General features: G+C 46.9%; 1 protein-coding gene across 2 annotated transcripts in view; it reads left to right on the forward strand.

The window, feature by feature from the left end:
* The window catches only part of CLPB (ClpB family mitochondrial disaggregase), a 73551-nt gene that overhangs the window by 12025 nt on the left and 44271 nt on the right, over positions 1-17255 (forward strand). For both annotated transcript variants that reach the window (XM_059873650.1, XM_059873659.1), the window contains exons 3-4: positions 3342-3428; positions 15189-15292. In XM_059873650.1, the coding sequence (XP_059729633.1) occupies positions 3342-3428; positions 15189-15292 (191 nt within the window). The remainder of the gene's footprint in view (positions 1-3341; positions 3429-15188; positions 15293-17255) is intronic.

Consider the following 17255-nt stretch of genomic DNA (forward strand, 5'->3'; position numbering starts at 1 on the left):
CTCTTCCCTGTGTGTCTGGGCACATCCGGCCTCACCAGGACAGAAAGCTTTGTGGCTGCACAGGGATATTTCTCCTTTCAGCATTCTGTTGTCTGAGAGTGCTCTTCAGGCAGTAGAACTGGCAGCACACTCTTGGCGTTCACTTGCAGGGATGTGGTGCTGGCAGAAGGAGAAAGTATAAGGATATTTCACAAATTCCTCATAGAAAGGGCTGTGCAGCCCTGGCACAGGCTGTCTGGGGCAGCGCTGGAATCCCCATCCCTCGAGGGATTTAATAGATGTGTGTATGCAGCACTTGGGGACATGGGTTAGTGGTGAGCTTGGCAGTGTTGGGGGAATGGTTGGACTAAGTGGTCTCAGAGGTTTCCAACCCAAATGATTCCATAATTCTGTGCCATACCCTGTGGGGGCTCAAGGCTGCTCTTGTGCAGCTCCCCAGATGAGTTTACTGGGCCACTGGGTAATGCAGGAGCTGCAGCTTGACCAGTGTTAGCCGTATGCAGGGCTGTGTAGATCCAAACCCCCATAAGGCTGTAGGTGAATCATCCCTGCTCTCCATCATGCTGCTGGGTGGTTTTTCAGGTATTAAACCACATAGAAAAAGGAAATAAAAATTGGATCTGGAGTGGATTCTGTGTGAAAATTTGTTCTTCAAGTGTCAGACTTCTTTGGACCAAGGTCCTGTTGTTGATCTGCCAGATAGTTCATTACCATTGAACTTTAAATTGTAACCCTGGTAAAGAGAGCATAAAGCTTGTTTTGGTGCTATGGTAATTTACTGTGGTCACAGCCTCCTGAATCACAGTTGGAAGCTACAAATGGAGGCTGCCAGTTATGATTCTAGTATTTCAACTATTAGGTTTCTGTCCAAGTGATGAACAGTTCAGAGCATCCAGAACCACAGCACTAGCACTGGCCACTCCTCTGTCAAAAAAGGGTGGTCAAATTGTCCACTCAGACCCATTCCCTGTGTATCATACCACCACTCAAGTCAGAAGAGTTCACCAACGTGCTTCTGTGTAGAGCTCGGCTGAAGCCATCTGCCTGTTGGCTCTCAAGGCCCAGTCTCTGTCAACTAAGGCAGGTAGTTCAGCTGGAGAGGAACACAGGCTTTTTATTCACATGATGTTTATCTGGCTGGTTTGTCCAGTCAGTGGGGTGAACTGCGTTCAGCTGTGTTTAATATACCAGCCAAAGTTCAGGCATTGCTAGTTGGAAATAACTTTAGGATTATCATACCGTGTCGTAGCACTGAAGGGTTTGGTTGGGAGGGAGCCTCAAGACTATCTAGTTCCAACCTTTCTGCCATGGGCCTTCCACTAGACCGGTGTGCCAGAAGCCCTGTCCAACCTGATATTGGACACTCCCAGGGATAAGACAGCCACAGCTTCTTTGGGTAACCTGTGCCAGGGCCTTACCCCCCTCACATCCAAGAATTTCTTCCTGATATCCTGTCTAACCCTGCCCTCTGTCAATGCGAAGCCATTCCCTCTTGTCCTGTCACTCCAGTCCCTTGTCCAGACTCCTCTCCAGGTCTTTTGGAGCCCCTTTAGGCACTGGCAGAGGCTCTAAGTTCTCCCTACAGCCTTCTCTTATTCAGGTTGCACACACCAGGTGTCTCTGTATATGAGTGTATTTGTTCCTTGGGATAAGTTTCTCTTGAAACTACTGTGAAGGTTTCCAGTGAGGTGGAGGAAGGTTGGCAACACACCCTGGGTATATCTGTGAGTGTTCCCTGGACCAGCATTCCTGCTTTCCCTTTTTTTTTTTTTTTTCCCAACTGTAGGAAGAGGAATATGGTTCGTTTACCTCCTTTTCACTCATTCCATCCTAGCACTCTTAACCAGTGAGAGCATTGCCACGAGAGCAGACCAAGGGTGAGGAATTTGGAAAGGCTGTCTGAATTCAGATGTGTACCTCTCTAGGTCCTTAAAGAGGTGATCTGACTTGTTCAGTGCATGCAAGCAGTCACACCTGACCTTGACTTCCTTGCCTGGGATTCTGGGCAGAATTTTAAGACTTCAAGTGTGGTGCTTGCACAGGTGGAACATGGCTGCTGCGTTCACTTGTGTCTCTCCCAGCAGGGAGTTTAATGACAGCTCTTCCGTGTTATACCTGTGTGGAGGATGCACTGTGCAAGGACAGCCTCACCCAGAAAGGAAGATGGTAAAGCCTTAATACCTGAAAAGGGAGAAGGATAAACCAAGGGGCAGAGAACTGCTGACTCTTGCATGGTCCACCCTGCTTTCTAAAGCCTGACCCATGGCTTCCCTGTCTTGGTACTGACAGCATCTTGCTCCTGCAAGAAAAATGGGTTTGTAATCATGGATTTGTTTGTGTAGAGGGACCTTTTACACCGGCAGAAAGTGATAGGACAAAGGGAAATGTCTTCAAACTGACAGAGGGGAGATCTAGATTAGATATGGTGAAGAAGTTCTTCCTTGAGAGGGTGGTGAGGCCCTGGCACAGGTTGCCCAGAGGAGCTGGGGCAGCCCCCTTCCTGGAAGTGTCCAAGGCCAGGTTGGACAGGGCTTTGAGCAACCTGGTCTAGTGGAAGGTGTCCATGCCTATGGCAGAAGTGATGGAAAAAGATGGTCTTCAAGGTCCGTTCTAGCACAAACCCTTCAGTGAATCATTCTATGATTCTATGACTTGAACATGCAGGGTTTAGGGTTTGTCTCATTTAACTTGAGCACTGTAAAATTTGTGTCTCAATTCTGAAATTTTTTCTTCCTTGTGGTGTGCATTTTATACTGTCTGGGTTCAGCACATGTTTTAGGTTGAGCTAAAGTACCTGCTGCAAAAACCTGTCCCTTGCCACTATCTTGCAAAAGCTGAGAAAATTTTGGAGACATGAGGATAGTTTGGTTCCTAGTGGTTTTGGGGGTTGTCTTATTTGTTCTTATGCTGTATGAGAAAACCGTGAAGTATCTGGAGGTGGCATGGGCTTTGGAGGTCTACTGAGCTGCTTCTGAAGCCTAATGGGTGCTTTGCAGCCAAAGAATTCAAATGTCACTGGAATATGGGTTTATCAGTTTTGCTACTGAGTGGTTCTTTAGAAATTAGACTGAATAGAATAAATAAGTAAACAAACAAACAATACAAAAAGCAAGATGTTGGCATTGCAACCTTTGAAAGGAATGGGATTGCCATCACCTGAATGTTTGTTTAAGTTTGGTCACCTTTGAGAACTGTATTGAATCAATTTCATGTTGGGTCTTCTGGGCTGTGCTGGAGCAGGTGCCTGCACAGTAAAACATTCTGCTTTCCCTCATTAGCTCCAGGATGCTTGAGGTGCTCTCTTTATATCTGTTTCCTGAACATATCTCTCCCCTTTCCAGGTTGCTGGAAGAAGGCACAGATGTGAATGCAAGGCACAAGCTTGGCTGGACAGCTCTCATGGTGGCAGCCATCAGCAGACACTCCAGGTATGTGCATCTCACGTTGTGGTGACTCACTTCAACCTTTTCCTAAAGTCATACTGACCTCTGTAGAAGGTTCTCATAAAGTTTGGGATGTGTTGTGAGCTTAACCCAAGGGAGCTTGTCACTCTCCTTATGCCTAGTATGTGGTGTGACAGATTAGGGCAGGCTGCTCCCACGGATGTGCCACCTGAACTGATGGTGCCATTCCACACCAGCTCTCAGGTTTTGGCCATGGATGAGCCCATACCTGTGGGATGTTGTTGTGGTGGGTACCCCACCAGCCAAAATCACTCCTGTAAGAGCTGTCTCATATCTTCTCACTGGTGATGGTGTCACTGGGGCTGAATGCTGTGCCCTTGCTCCACAGTTCCCATGATGATCACTCTGGCTTCTTGTAACCTTTTAAAGACACTCCTAAATATATTCAGTCTACAACTAAATTCAATTAGGTTTTTTTATTTAAGGAAAAAAAGAGAAAAAGAAATCCAATTTTGGAAAATGTGGGACAGACGGGAGAATGAGCTTTGATGTTACAACCTCTCAGGGATGCTTTACTTAGTCACAAGTTCATAAGCAAAAAAGCTTAATTACTTGGGAAAACACAGGATTAAAGCAGTGCACAAAGGCTGAATATCCGCTCTCGGGTGACACTGTCCCAATCCATGTGCTGAGTTCGTGTGTGGTGCAAACTTTGATGTGTGCTATGACAAGCTGAAAGTCGTGACCTCCTCAGGGAGCTCCTTAAAACAGGCCCAGAGGTGGGGGCTTGCGAATGTTTGTTTAACTTTGATGTCCGAGCAGCAACGGGCTCTGTTATTTGCCTGTCCATGAAGGGATGGGCTTGGGAGCCTCCCACCTTTCCCAGTGGACAATGGTCAGCAGCAGAGTGTGACGACTGTTGACCATTCCAAGTGACTGGTGAAGCAGAACAGGACTTCCCGAGTTGCAAAGGCTAAGGGGAGACAGGGAGAAAGGCTGTTCATGGGACAATAATTACCTAAAATCAGGCATAAAATCAAGTGAAAATGCTAATGAAAACATCTTGACAGTAAAAAATGTGTGGACTTCAGGCTGGTCCCTTCTGAGAGGGCAGAGTCATCACCACGTCCGTCTTTGTTGTGTACCTGGCCAAAAGAAAAAGGGGTTTGGCTGTGTTGGGCAAATTCTGTTTATTTTTCCCACATTTTAGATGAATACTGACTTAAAGTGAAAATTAAGAAGACCTTGAATACCTGAAGCTCAGTATAACTTTACTCCAGATAGCAGATTAATTAGATACTGTTGGACTCGGTGATCTTAAAGGTCTTTCCCCACCTTTGTGATTCTGATTCAATCCTTTCTGGAGGCAAACATAAATGTAAGCTCATTCCGTATGTAACAGCTCCAGCACTGTGCCAGACAAGGTTTTGGCCCTCGGTCCTGTTTCTAGACTTGTAATGTCCACAGTGCAGAGTGGGAAATGCATTGAGCTGGAGTATGACCCACAGAAAGTTTGAAATTCCTTACAAATGGTTTGCTAATGGACCTAGTCCACAGGGTGAACTGTGTAACTAAAACTAGATGTTGTGGCCAGAGTGTAATGGGGAAGGGAGGAGTCAGAGGCACAAGGATGCAGACTGGTTTTGTTTATAGAGTGTGGTCCCTCTGTAAAAGGTTATGCTCTAAATCTGCTTTCTTCAGCCACAGCATCTGATCTCAGAATCAGAATCATGGGTTGGAAGGGACCTTGAAGGGACCATCCAGTTCCACCCTTCTGCTGTGAGCAGGAGCACCTTCCACTAGACCAGGTTGCTCCAAGCCCAGTCCAACCTGGTCTTGAACACTTTCAGGGATGGGGCTGCCACAGCGTCTCTGGGCAACCTGTGCCTGAGCCTCACCATTCTCTCAAGGTAGAATTGCTTCCCTATATTCAATCTAACCCTGTCCTCTGGCAGTGTGAAGCCATCCTCCCTTGTCCAATTGCCTGTGTAATCCACCTGATGTGATGGATTTGAAGTTGTTATGACTTTTGGTCCTTCACCCCTCAGGCCAGCAGCCTCTGGAGAGGTGAGCTGGGCTGTCCCTGGCTCAGAGATGGCTGAGGTGCAGCCAGCTGAACAGGACCTACAGGTACTGTTTTCCTGCAAAAAGATCAATGTCATTCCAATGTTTAACTTACTGGCTCTCTCACCACTTCCTATTTTATGGCTAATGACACCTCCACAGGTTCCTCAGCATGGTTTTGAAGGGCTGGGATGCTGGGAACTGAGATGAGTGTTTTCAGCTAATAAAAAGGAAGCCTTCATCCTCAGCACCTTTCCAAAGGTGTTTTTTCAGAGAGGAATGATCTTTTCAGTCTCCACTGTGCGCTTGAGATTTCTGTGACCTGTCCTTTAGCTTTGTCATGTTTCCCAATTTCCACAGCCCTCACTCTTCCAATTAGACAGCCCCAGTCCATCTGTTTAATTTAATTCCAGAGGCACTGCTTTAATGATTTCTGTCAGTTGCCATCAGCTACAAGATGAAATCCAGTGTGCTGGAAGGCAAGTTTGGGGTCCATCTTTTCTTTTTACAGCAAAACAGTGATCATCTTCTTCCTCTTGGAAATGTCTTGTATCCAAAATGTGGGGAGGCATTAAGAAGCATTCTGCAATGTTGCCATGGATAGGTCTCCAGGAGGAGACTGGTGTCTGCCTGAGAGGGGAGATACTGTAGTGGATCTAGTGGAGATGGGTATTTAGGGTTTCTTCTTTACATGAGACAGAGTCAGTGTCCAAATTATTTGGCTCCATGATGATACATGTTGTAACTGGGTCGTGGGCTAAAGACACATCAGCTGTGACCATGTTTACAGCAGCAAAGGAAGGTTTTATGCTGTAATTCCCATTGCTGTGGGAATTACCATAGCATTGTCATATTTTTAGTATTTAAGCTTTAATTAAATGCATACTCAGAGCTTTGTGGGGTTTGTGCATTTGTTAAAATAAGCAATAAAGCTATCATAAATGAAACCCCAAAGCAGGTAGGACTTTAGCTGTATGTCTGTAGAATAGTGACCTTTTCTATATCTGGTTATCAGCTACTCCGGTTTTTATCATTTCCACAGAAATAAAGTGACAGTAAAATATCAAGTCATCTTCTCAGCCTCCTCTGAAGCAGAGAACTACTTGTGTGGTAGGGGAGACTAAGGCACAGAGCAGCATGGGAAGTCTGAGTCCCAGTGGGATAAGTTTGAGTAGTTCTAAAAAATACTGGAACCTGCTTCTGCTCCCATTCAACTGCATTGGCACAACACCTGGGCAGTAATTCTGAAGGCTGGAGCATGAGCATGAGTCTGATGAGGAGTGGCTGAGGGAGCTGGGACCCTCAGCCTGGAGAAAAGGAGGCTCAGGAGCAACCTTCTCACTCTGTAAAACTCCCTGACAGGTGGGTGGAGCCAAGTGGGGGTCACTCTCTTCTTCCAAGTAACGAGGGACAGGGGAAAAGGGAAACAGCCTCAAATTGTGCTATGGGAGCTTGAGGTTGGCTATTATGGAAAATTCCAAGCCTGAAAATATTGCCAAGCCCTGGAAGAGACTGCCCAATGCAGTGGTGGGGTCACCATGCCTGGAGGGATTTAAAAGTCGTATGGAAGTGGCACCTGGGGACAAAGTTTAGCAGTGGCTTTGGTAGTGCTGGAGGAACAGTTGCACTCAATGATCTCAAAGGAGTTTTCCAACCTAATGGTTCTGTGATTCTGTGATTTTAGGGCTTCCAAAGTTTTCTACATGGCTCAGGTGGTGCGGAGGAGCACCTGGGTGCACTCACAGGGATTCCTTTCTCAGAATGCAGTTCAAGCCTGTGCAAGGCTCCATAAATGTTTTCACAGTAGCAGCAGCAGCAATACCCATGTTTTAATTGGACAGAAGTGCTCCAGCCCTCAGAGCATCATTTTGCTCCCCTCTGGACTCACTCCAGCAGCTTCACATCCTTCTGATTTTGGGTGGCCCAGAGCTGGAGGCAGCACTGCGTGTGGGGTCTCACCTGAGAGGAGCAGTGGGTCAGAATTGCCCCCTTCTTTGCTGTCCATGCTGTGGGATCAGCCTAGGGCATGGATTTCTGACAGTGCACTGTCAGGACATGTTGAGCTTTGTATTCCTGTTTCACTGGGGGCTTCAGCCCCCAAATTCCTCTTGACTCTTCCCCACATCATCTACTCATCTTCATTTTCTTTTTGCAGCTTTTACTTCCTGCACACCCTTTTTTCTTCTGCCTTCCTCTTCAGGTCTGGATCTCTTTGCATTTCTTCACTTTTGCTTCTCAACACCTTTCTTCTGGGAATGACCAATGTCAAGTGACTCCTCCCTGAGTCTTGGCTCTCCTTTTCCTTCTCTGCCTTTCTGTGAAGATCAACGGAGATGTGCATCAAAGGCTCTTCCGTGGAGCCAGAACCAGCAGGGCTTGGGCTAGCATGGCCTTGTCCCATCCCTCACCCTCCTCCAGCCCTCCTTAGGGAGAGGAGTCAGGAAGTAGTTTGTTCCTTGCCTCCTTGTACATTGCTGGGAGCTGTACCTCATCCACATGTGCATTGAAGATGCTGTGTGGCTGTTTGTCATTGGTAATGACAATTGCTTATGCACTGTGATATTCTGGTGGGTTTGTTCTGAGATTGGTGAAGGGTGACTGATCTGAAGCTGTTCCCCGTCTACAGGCAGTGACATGATGAACTGGTGCAGTCTTGTTATCTATATTAGGTACATACATCTGTTCCATGGGGTTTTTTTCACTCCTTTCACTTTAGGCAAGTCATTCAGAGCTGTCTGCAGTGGAGCTGGAGAAATATCTGAGTACCTTTGGAAGAAGATAGTGCCCAATGTGTCACCTGTCAGAGAGCTGAGGAGTTGGGCGTGGGTTTCAGCTGTGATGACAGAATGTTTGGAGGGCCTAATCCTACAAACTGGGGTATTGACTTTCAGCCATTCCCTTTCTGGGTGTTTTTGATGAACAGTGACCACTTGGCTGTTCCTTCAGCTGTTGCTCACACCTCTGCCTTGGCAGCACCCCCATCTCAGACCCTGGGGCATGAGCATCCCTGTTTTCAGGAATGAACACCCTCTGATGTCTTGCAACTCGGGCACAATGTGATACTGTCAGTTTAGCAGGTTCCTGCACCTCTCCAAGCCACAGAAATGGCTTCTCTTCACATATTCTTACTGTTCCAGTCAGGGAGCAGGGCTTCTAACACTCCTCAAGTCCCTTGTGGGCCTTCACCATGCCTCTGAAAAATGATTCACCCATGTCACACTCTTAAAGAAAACTAAAGAATATAACAATTACCACCCTTGAAGATTTGGGTTTTTTCCTTTTTTTTTTTTTTTTTTTTTTTTTTTTTTTTTTTTTTGATTCCATAGTCCCTTTTTATTCCTTTTTGAGGAGTCAGTCATTTTCATCTGAGTTAATAATAACACATCAGAGCGCAAGGGGTTGCTGCGGCTGCCTGGCTTTCTGTGCCATCCATAGATGTAAACATGCTCCTGGGAAGGCACACATCCACATTTAGCTTCATCTGAGCAACAGTTCCTCCCAGCCCTCCTGCTGTGCACAGTTAAGATATAACCACACAAGGATCTTCTTTGTGTCCAGGCAGGACATGTGGCTCCTGCCAGAGCTCAGGGCAGCCGCCTATCAAAACCCAGCCGGGCGTTTGCATTGTGCTGATAACACACGGTCATGGGGATCACCAGGCTTCTTGGTTCACCAACCCCAGCTGCCGGCGGTGGTCCAGGCATAACATCTCTCTTGACGCAGCCCCAGTCACCTCCCACCATCTCACCATTGATTTACCCACCCCCTGTATTGTATTTATGTATTTATTTATTGAACAATATGTTAGTCCAGCCATTACAAGCAGAAAGCACTTTCCCCAATCGATTGAACTGCCCAGCTAGCTCTAGCTCAGCATTGCCCTCTGAGTCATCACCACGGTCAATTTAGATTTATATTCATGCTGATGAATAGGCTCTGCCTCTAATCCGATCAAAACTTGATCAGCAAATTAAAACTCAGCTTGTTGAGGCTGTTGAACCCAGGTGAGTTATGGAGGGAGCTGGAACAGCCCAGGTGGACAGTGGCATCCCACTCCTTCTAGGATCTGGTGTAGGGTGTTGTCCTGCCCCAGTGTCTCACAGCGAGAGGAAGATCACAAAAAGTGTATGGGCCAGAGAATCCCTCATTTGAAACTCACTCATCATGGGATGGTGTGGGTTTGGAAGGGCCTTAAAGCTCATCTCATTCCAATCCCCCTGCCATATGCAGGGACACCTTCCACTAGACCTTGTTGCTCCAAGATCCATCCAACCAGGTCTCGAATACTTCCAGGAATGGGGCAGTCACAGCTTCTGTAGGCAACCTGTGCCAGGGCCTTGCTGCCCTCGCAGGGAAGAATTTCTTCCCAATATCCCATCTAACCCTGCCCTCTGTCACTTTGAAGTCATTCCCCCTTGTCCTGTCACTCCAGGCCCTTGTCCAAAGTCTCTCTCTGGGTCCCTTGGAGCCTCTTTAATCACCTGATTTTGCAAGTCCCTTCCTTTTTTTCCTGGAACATTCACATGCTTTGCATTGCTGAGCACAGTTCCTTTGCATTTTCATGGCGCTGTTCCCTTTCCTACAGGGTAACTTGCTTGAATGTCCCATTACCTGCAAATTGGATAGATGCAATTAATAGCTGTGATTCCAGGAGTATAGCTGATGGACAAGTGTTAGAAGGGGTCGGCTCATCCCAAAAGCAGGAGGTGTGATTGAAAGATGATTGGAGACGAAGGCTGGATGCGTGATGTGTTGTTATTAGACTAGTGCCAGTATTTTGGCACAGCAGATTATGCCAGGAAGTGATTATATCAGTGCTTATTATTAAACTTGAGCCTCCCAGCCATCGTAAGAGCTATAGAAATGTTTCTTACCACAGGGAATACGGTGCAGAGGGTAATTCACAGGGAGAGCAGAGCAGTTCTGCCACCATCACCTGCTACACCACTCTCAGACCACCTTGCATGTAGCAGTTGTGGTCCTCTGCTCAGCTTCTCACAGAAGGTCACTTCCCAGAGAAGAATGCTGAACATGTAGGCAGTGGATGAAAAGGACAGGGCTATCCAAGAGCACATGGAGGTAGTATCTGATGGAGTAGCTGGGAAGAAGAACGCTCATTTCACTGTAGTCACTGAGGGCCCAAAAGGCAGATGGATGGAGTTATGAACAAAATGACAAATCCTGTTTTACCATATGACTTGCTCAGTACCTGTAGCTCACTCATGGGCCACAATGTTGTGGATTAAAATCCTACACTGGGAGTTGGGATCATTTCCCTTAAAATGAAGCACATTTAGGGACCTGGAGGTATATCATAGCCTGTGAGCTAAAATTGAAGTAGAAGGGTCTCTTTGGTAGACATGAGAATGGGGTACAAGAAGCGTGGTTTGACCATATCAGAACCTGTGCTTCCAAAGACTTGAGTGATCCATGAGGCTTAGCTGCCTGGTTGGGATGCTGGAAAACCTGTTTGCAAGAATCACAGTAAGCCAGCTGCTAGAGCAAGATCATCAAAGGCTTAATTGAAGCATATAATTTCTTGCCTGAAGGAGTTGTCCAGCCCTGTCACTGCCAAGGCAGTGGCTGTCCAGGGCAGTGGTGAAGTCCCCATCCCTAGAGGGATTTAATAGCCATGATTCTATCATGTTTTCTGTTCAGTAGGTAGATGTCCATCTCTAGCAGCACGGGGGTTGTCAATACAGGTCCCATAAAACAGCAGGACATAACCTGCCCTGCCATCTTCATCCTGCACCTCCTGCTTTCATGCAGCATCTTTGATGCAGTTCTCTTGATGACTGGGTTGACCACAGTAGCACCAGGTACTGGAGATGCAGGATGTTTCCAGAGGAATCCAGCGCTGGATCTTCCAGAAGAACTTTGCACAGATCAGTGACCTGTGCTAGAGCTTTCCCAACTGGAAAGACTGGATGTGGTGCATCTCCCTCTGTTCCACCGTCTTTGACAGATGGCACAGTGCCAGACAGATGCTCAGGGTAGGTCTTTCCTACCTAATGACCAGAGGTGAGAGAACCTGGGCGGGTGGCCTGTGGCCACATCTATTCTGGATGTCCCAGGCCACACACTTGGCCTCACGGGGCTTTTCTTGCAGCCAGACCACTTCCTTGCTTTGCATTTTGCTGCAGCCATAGAGGGCAGTGGTAAAGGTCCAGGTTCTGAAACAGAGGTGGGAGTGGAGCTAGGCATGCTGAGCAGCCCTTCCTAGAGCTGCTGAAGGAATTTCAGGATACATTTTGTGCCCTGTTCCTTATCAAGGCTCCTAAGGTAGTCCAGAAAGATCTATGGGCTTGTTGTGGCACTCCTGCATGGGATGTCCTCGCTGATACAGCCTTAAGGAGCAGTGTAGCAAGATAGTGTAGATATGTCTCTTCTGAACATGGAGCAGATATTTGGATCAGTGTATTTTCCCTGGCATCACATTGTCTGTTCTCAGATCATAGTGTGGCCTGGGGGTGAGGCAGGGGGTGCACTACCATAGAGGCCTGAGGATGACACAGTGAGGTTGTCTCATTGGCACTGTACTGAAGATTGTGGGTTATCTCACACACTGACCCTTCAAACAAAATCGAAACTACTTAGTGAACTGAGAGAAAACCCAGGCTCATTGAAGAGATTTGTGTGGTAGAGAGTGAGCACATCTGTGACGAAAGGCTGCTCTGGGCCTTGTGGCTTCCACTGCTGATGTCTGAAAGAAGGTGAGGTCTTTCTTGACATCAAGAAAGATGTCATCCTATTGGAACAAGTACACAGGAGGCCATGGAGGTGCTCCAGGGACTGGAGAGAGACTGAGAGAGGTGGGGCTGTTTAGAAGAGAAGGCTCCAGGGAGACCTTAAGCCCCTGCCAGTGTCTAAAGAGACTCCAAGAGACCTGTAAAGGGACTTTGGGCAAGGGCCTGGAGTGACAGGATGAGGGGGAGTGACTTCCCATTGACAGAGGGCAGGGTTAGATGGGATATTGGGAATATCCACTCAAGAACTTGTGCATTGCAGCTTCTGATGACTGAAAAGGGGAAGAGCCATAATTGGAAATTGCTGTTTGCGGAATAAGAGCCAGAACCTCTCAACCTAAATATTATAGAACAAACAATATTGTCAAAATATGGATAAAAATGAAATACGGATATAAATGGAGTACAGATGTAAATGAGCTCTGTATGCTCACAAGGATTACCTGAGAGTGGAGCCAGGTGGGGGTCAGTCTCTTCTCCCAGGTAACAAGTGACAGGACAACAAGAAACAAGTTGCACCAAGGAAGTTTAGGTTGGTTATTGAGAAAATTTCTTCCCCAAAAGGGTTGTCCAGCTCTGGTAGTCTTCCCTGGGGAGTGGTGGAGCTCCCATTCTTGAAGGGTTTAAAAACATTTTGGACGTTTGACATAGGGATATAGTTTAGGGGGGAATGATGCCTAAGATTTTTAGCTTTTTTTATATTTTATACATTTGTAGCTTTGTAGATTGCTAAAGCATAGCTGTAGCTTCTAGTATTTCTCCTATCTTTCCTCCCTACATTTAGGAATGATAAGGTAACCTTATAAACACATTCCTAAGTACTGTTTAGTCTTATTCCAAGAAGAGAACCAGCTACAAGGATATTCTCTTTTCCAGTCAGAATCTGGACCAGACATAATGGAAGTGGGGTAGAAGAAACCTCTGGACTGCTTCCAGTGGAGCAAGTCTCCAGCAGTTATTGCCTAACCAACTCACCTTTTAATTGGACAGTATATGATAAGCACACTAGTCAGCTAACCTTATAAAAATTGTAGAGTTACTATACCACATGCAGTTTTCACCACATTGTGTACCTGAAAGCTTTCAAGTAAAGATTTGCTTTTATATTTACTTTAACGTTGTTGGAAAGATCTGTTATATTTTCCAGGTATCAGTGAGTGCCAGTGCTGGGGGAACAGTTGGACTCAATGGTCTTAGAGGGCTTTTCCAACCTAAACAATTCCATGATGCTATCTCCTGCCCCTGGTCTTGGTGCTGTGCTCACTAGAGGTGACTTTATAGGTGGTGAGAAGTGCACCAGTGCTCGTAAAGAGCTGGCCTCTGCTATACCATGCTCAAATAATAAGATAACCACCCTTGATTCTGCTAATGCATTTATAGGGTAAATGGAAGAGGAGCTTAAGTTAAATTCCAGATGTGACTTGACAAGCCACAGCCTGCAGGTACATGTCAGGCTGTGGCGCACATCGCTGTCAGCCTGTGAGCCATGTCACTGGTGATGAATGCTAACAAATGAGTTACTGTCTAATTGTCATGGGAAGCCTGCATGCTGGAAAAAAAAAAGTAAGAATTAACTGGCTTTAAGCTGCTTTCAGAAGGAGTGAGAAATTTAATTCTGACCTGATGATTGTTTGGATTCAGAAGCAGAGAGTGAGGACTTCCACACCTAAATGGTCTGGGCAGTGTGTCCCATGTCCCACTGCAGCATGTTCATAATGTGCAATATTTGCTGGCAGCTCAAAATCCAGCATGTCCAGTACTGACCCCCAGCTCCGTGGGCATCAGGGCAAGGGAGAAGCTTCTGACCCTCTTCTCCACTCTGACAAGACCCCACCTGCAGAGCTGCATCTGGCTCTGGGGTCCAACCTCAGAAGTATGGGAAGCTGCTGGAGTGACAAGGTGAAGTGGAGTGAAGCTTGGATATGCCAAGGAGGTGCTCCAAGGTCTGGAGCACCTCTACTCTGGAGATAGGCTGGGAGAGCTGGGGTTGTTCAGCCTGGAGAAGGGAAGGTTTCAGGGACACCTTAGGGCCCCTTCCAGTGTCTAAAAGGGCTGTAAAGTTCAAGTCATAGAATGACAGGATTGTTTGGGCTGAATGGGTCTTAAAGCCCATGTCACTCCACCCCCTGCCATGGGCAGGGACACTTGCCACTGGTTTGCTACAAGCCTCAGTCTGGCCTGGAACACTCTCAGGGATGGGACAACCACAGCTTCTCTGGGCAACCTGTGTCAGGGCATCACCATCCTCACAGATAAGAATTTCTTCCTGATATCCAGTGTATCCTCTGTAAGTGGGAAGCCATTCCCATTGTCATGTCACTCCAGGCCCTTGTCCAAAGTCTTTCCCCAGGACTTCTGGAGCCGCTTTAGGCCCTAAGGGGCTCTAAGGTCTCCCTGGAGCCTTCTCTTCTCCAGGCTGAGCACCCCCAACTCTCTCAGCCTGTCTTCTAGAGCAGAGGTGCTCCAGCCCTCTGATTATCTTCAGAGCCTCCTCTGAACTGCTTGCTGTGGAAGTTGTTTGCCACTTCCTGTGGCAGGATGGCACCTTTAGTATCAGAGGTGCAGGTACTGTACAGTTGCCTCCCGAAACCAATGTAGTTTTGCTTCCCTTGATCTGCAGAGTGTTACAGTAATCTTCCTTTTTGCAGGGACAGGGGTGGCCTTGGAGCCAAGGTCTGTGTCTGGGAATATGCCTTGTGCTAGAAGCATGTTCTGTGCATGTCACCTCAGAAGGATTGCATATGTCTACAGTGTCACCCCTTCCTCCAGTCCCTCCCCCATATAATTCATTTTAGCCTATGCTGGTTAAGCTCTATTTGATGAAATGTTCAGTTACGGTTGTGGGTTAACTTCCCTGGAATGTTAACATTCCCAGGAATATTTGAAGAGGGCTTTCTGAGCACTCCTCAGTCTCTGAAGGGCTTCAATTCCTCATCTACTACTTCTACCTTACTTTCCTTCTGTTTTGTGACAGTGTGGTAAAGGCTCTGCTCACAGCTAATGCAGATCCAAACCTTGGGGATGATTTCAGCAGTGTCTATGAGATTGCCAAAGAAAAAGGTCTCCATTCCTTGGAAGGTAAGATGGCTTGTGTGTAGGTACCGACATTTGCTTTTCAGGTCCCAAAATTTTGTTTCCTGATCTGACCTCGTGGGGTTTTTTTAGAGCTTGTTTCATCTTCTTCCATTTAAATGCAAAGTAATTGATGGCCCTTGGGGGAATGTGTGTCTGAAGAGGAAAGAAACATTACATAGAAATTATATAGAAGCAGTCCTTCAGTTTACTAGAGATAAACTGGTTTTATATAGCCAGAGCAAAATACAAAGTCATAGATAGGAATGTCATTCCATTGACTCACATGCAGCCACATCTTGGGGAAGGGGAAGGGCAGTGTATTCCACCAGCAGCCTTAATCCTGATCTTATTAGGAGCTGTGAAATGCAAGCAGACTTGGCCAATTGAAATAAAGCTGAATGATGCAAGTGCTTGCAGTGACTACTGTTGGGTTTGGGCAGGCATCAGTATCAGCTCTCAGCCTTAGATGACTTTCCATGGAAACAAGGTCATTTTCTGCAGAGTCATGTCATCTCATTATGGATATTCCTGGCAGATCTCAGTTTCCATGCTCACCCCTTCATTATCCTCATCATTGGTTGATGCAGACTCAAAATCATAGAATCATGGAATAGTTTGGGTGGGAGGGGACCTTTAAAGCCCATCCAGTCCAACCCCCTGCCGTGGCATGGTTACCTTCCACTAGGCCAGGTTTCTCAGACACCTGCTTTTTTTATTCAGACCTATTTAAATTTTCCAGACGATTTCCACTTTTCATGACAATAAATGGTGGTAACATTTTCTTGGTTTTATGATTATCAGGATATGTCTGGATTTTAGGTGCCCAGCTGTGCTGTGGAGCAGCCAGCTGCATGTTCAGAGATTCTTCTGTTCCTCATGCTGGCAGGAATGATAGTAGGACTCAACCCCCCTAAAATGTCCCTGTCTTTCCTTCCCCATCCCAGAAGCCTTTTCTCTATCCAGGCACTGTGCTGGCCTGCCAACCTCAACTCTGAACTGGCAGCCCATGGGATGTTTCCCAGACATCCCCCTTGCCCTGCCAGAGCCCAGCCAGCCACTGGGACTTGCATTCCCAGGTACACCTGCATACACAGTGGCTGCTTTTGTGTGCTCTGGCTTGTTTGGAAGTTAAACCTTGTTCCAGCTGCTCTGGGTGGAAAATGGGAGGAAATCACACAGTTTGTCCAGAGCCTCAGTCTGTATAGCATGGTTTGCAGAGCCTGAGTCATAGAGTCATAGAATAGAATAATAGAATTATTTCAGTTGGAAAAGCCCTTCCAGACCATAGAGTCCAACCATTCTCCCAGCACTGCTGAGGCCACCACTAAACTGTGTCTACAAGTGCCACATACACTTGACTTTTAAAGCCCTCCACAAATGGGCAGACAGTGCCAAGGCTTAACAACTCTTCCCATGAAGAAATTCTCCCCAATATCCGTCCTGAATCTCTCCTGGCACAGCTTGAGGACATTTCCTCCTGTCCTGTCCCTTGTTCTTTGGGAGCAGAGCCTGACCCCCACCTGGCTCAACTCTCCTGTCAGGGAGTTGAGGAGAGTGAGAAAGTCCCCCCTGAGTCTCCTTTTCTCCAGGCTGAGCCACTGCAGCTCCTTCAGCCACTCCTCACCAGACTTGTGCTCCACGCCATTCCACAGCTCTATTGCCCTTCTCTGGACATGCTCCAGTACCTCAATGTCTTTCTTGGAGTGAGGCATCCAGAACTGAGCCCAGGTGTGGCCTCAGAGCACCCAGCACAGGGTCACTTCCCTCGTCAGGCAGCCACACCATGGATGCTGCTGAAGCACAGTGGCATTATCCACGGGCCTGTCTGTGCTTTTGACTTGATGCTAAGCTCTGTGAAAGCCTAATGAAGGTGTAATATTTGAACCTTTCATAAAGCACAGGTTGAGTTAAGAAGATGGAGCAGTGAGGCGACAGCTTTGACAGGGCATTATTCTGTATTTTTAAA

The sequence above is a fragment of the Haemorhous mexicanus genome, chromosome 2, assembly GCF_027477595.1.
Source record: "Haemorhous mexicanus isolate bHaeMex1 chromosome 2, bHaeMex1.pri, whole genome shotgun sequence".
NCBI lineage: Eukaryota > Metazoa > Chordata > Aves > Passeriformes > Fringillidae > Haemorhous > Haemorhous mexicanus.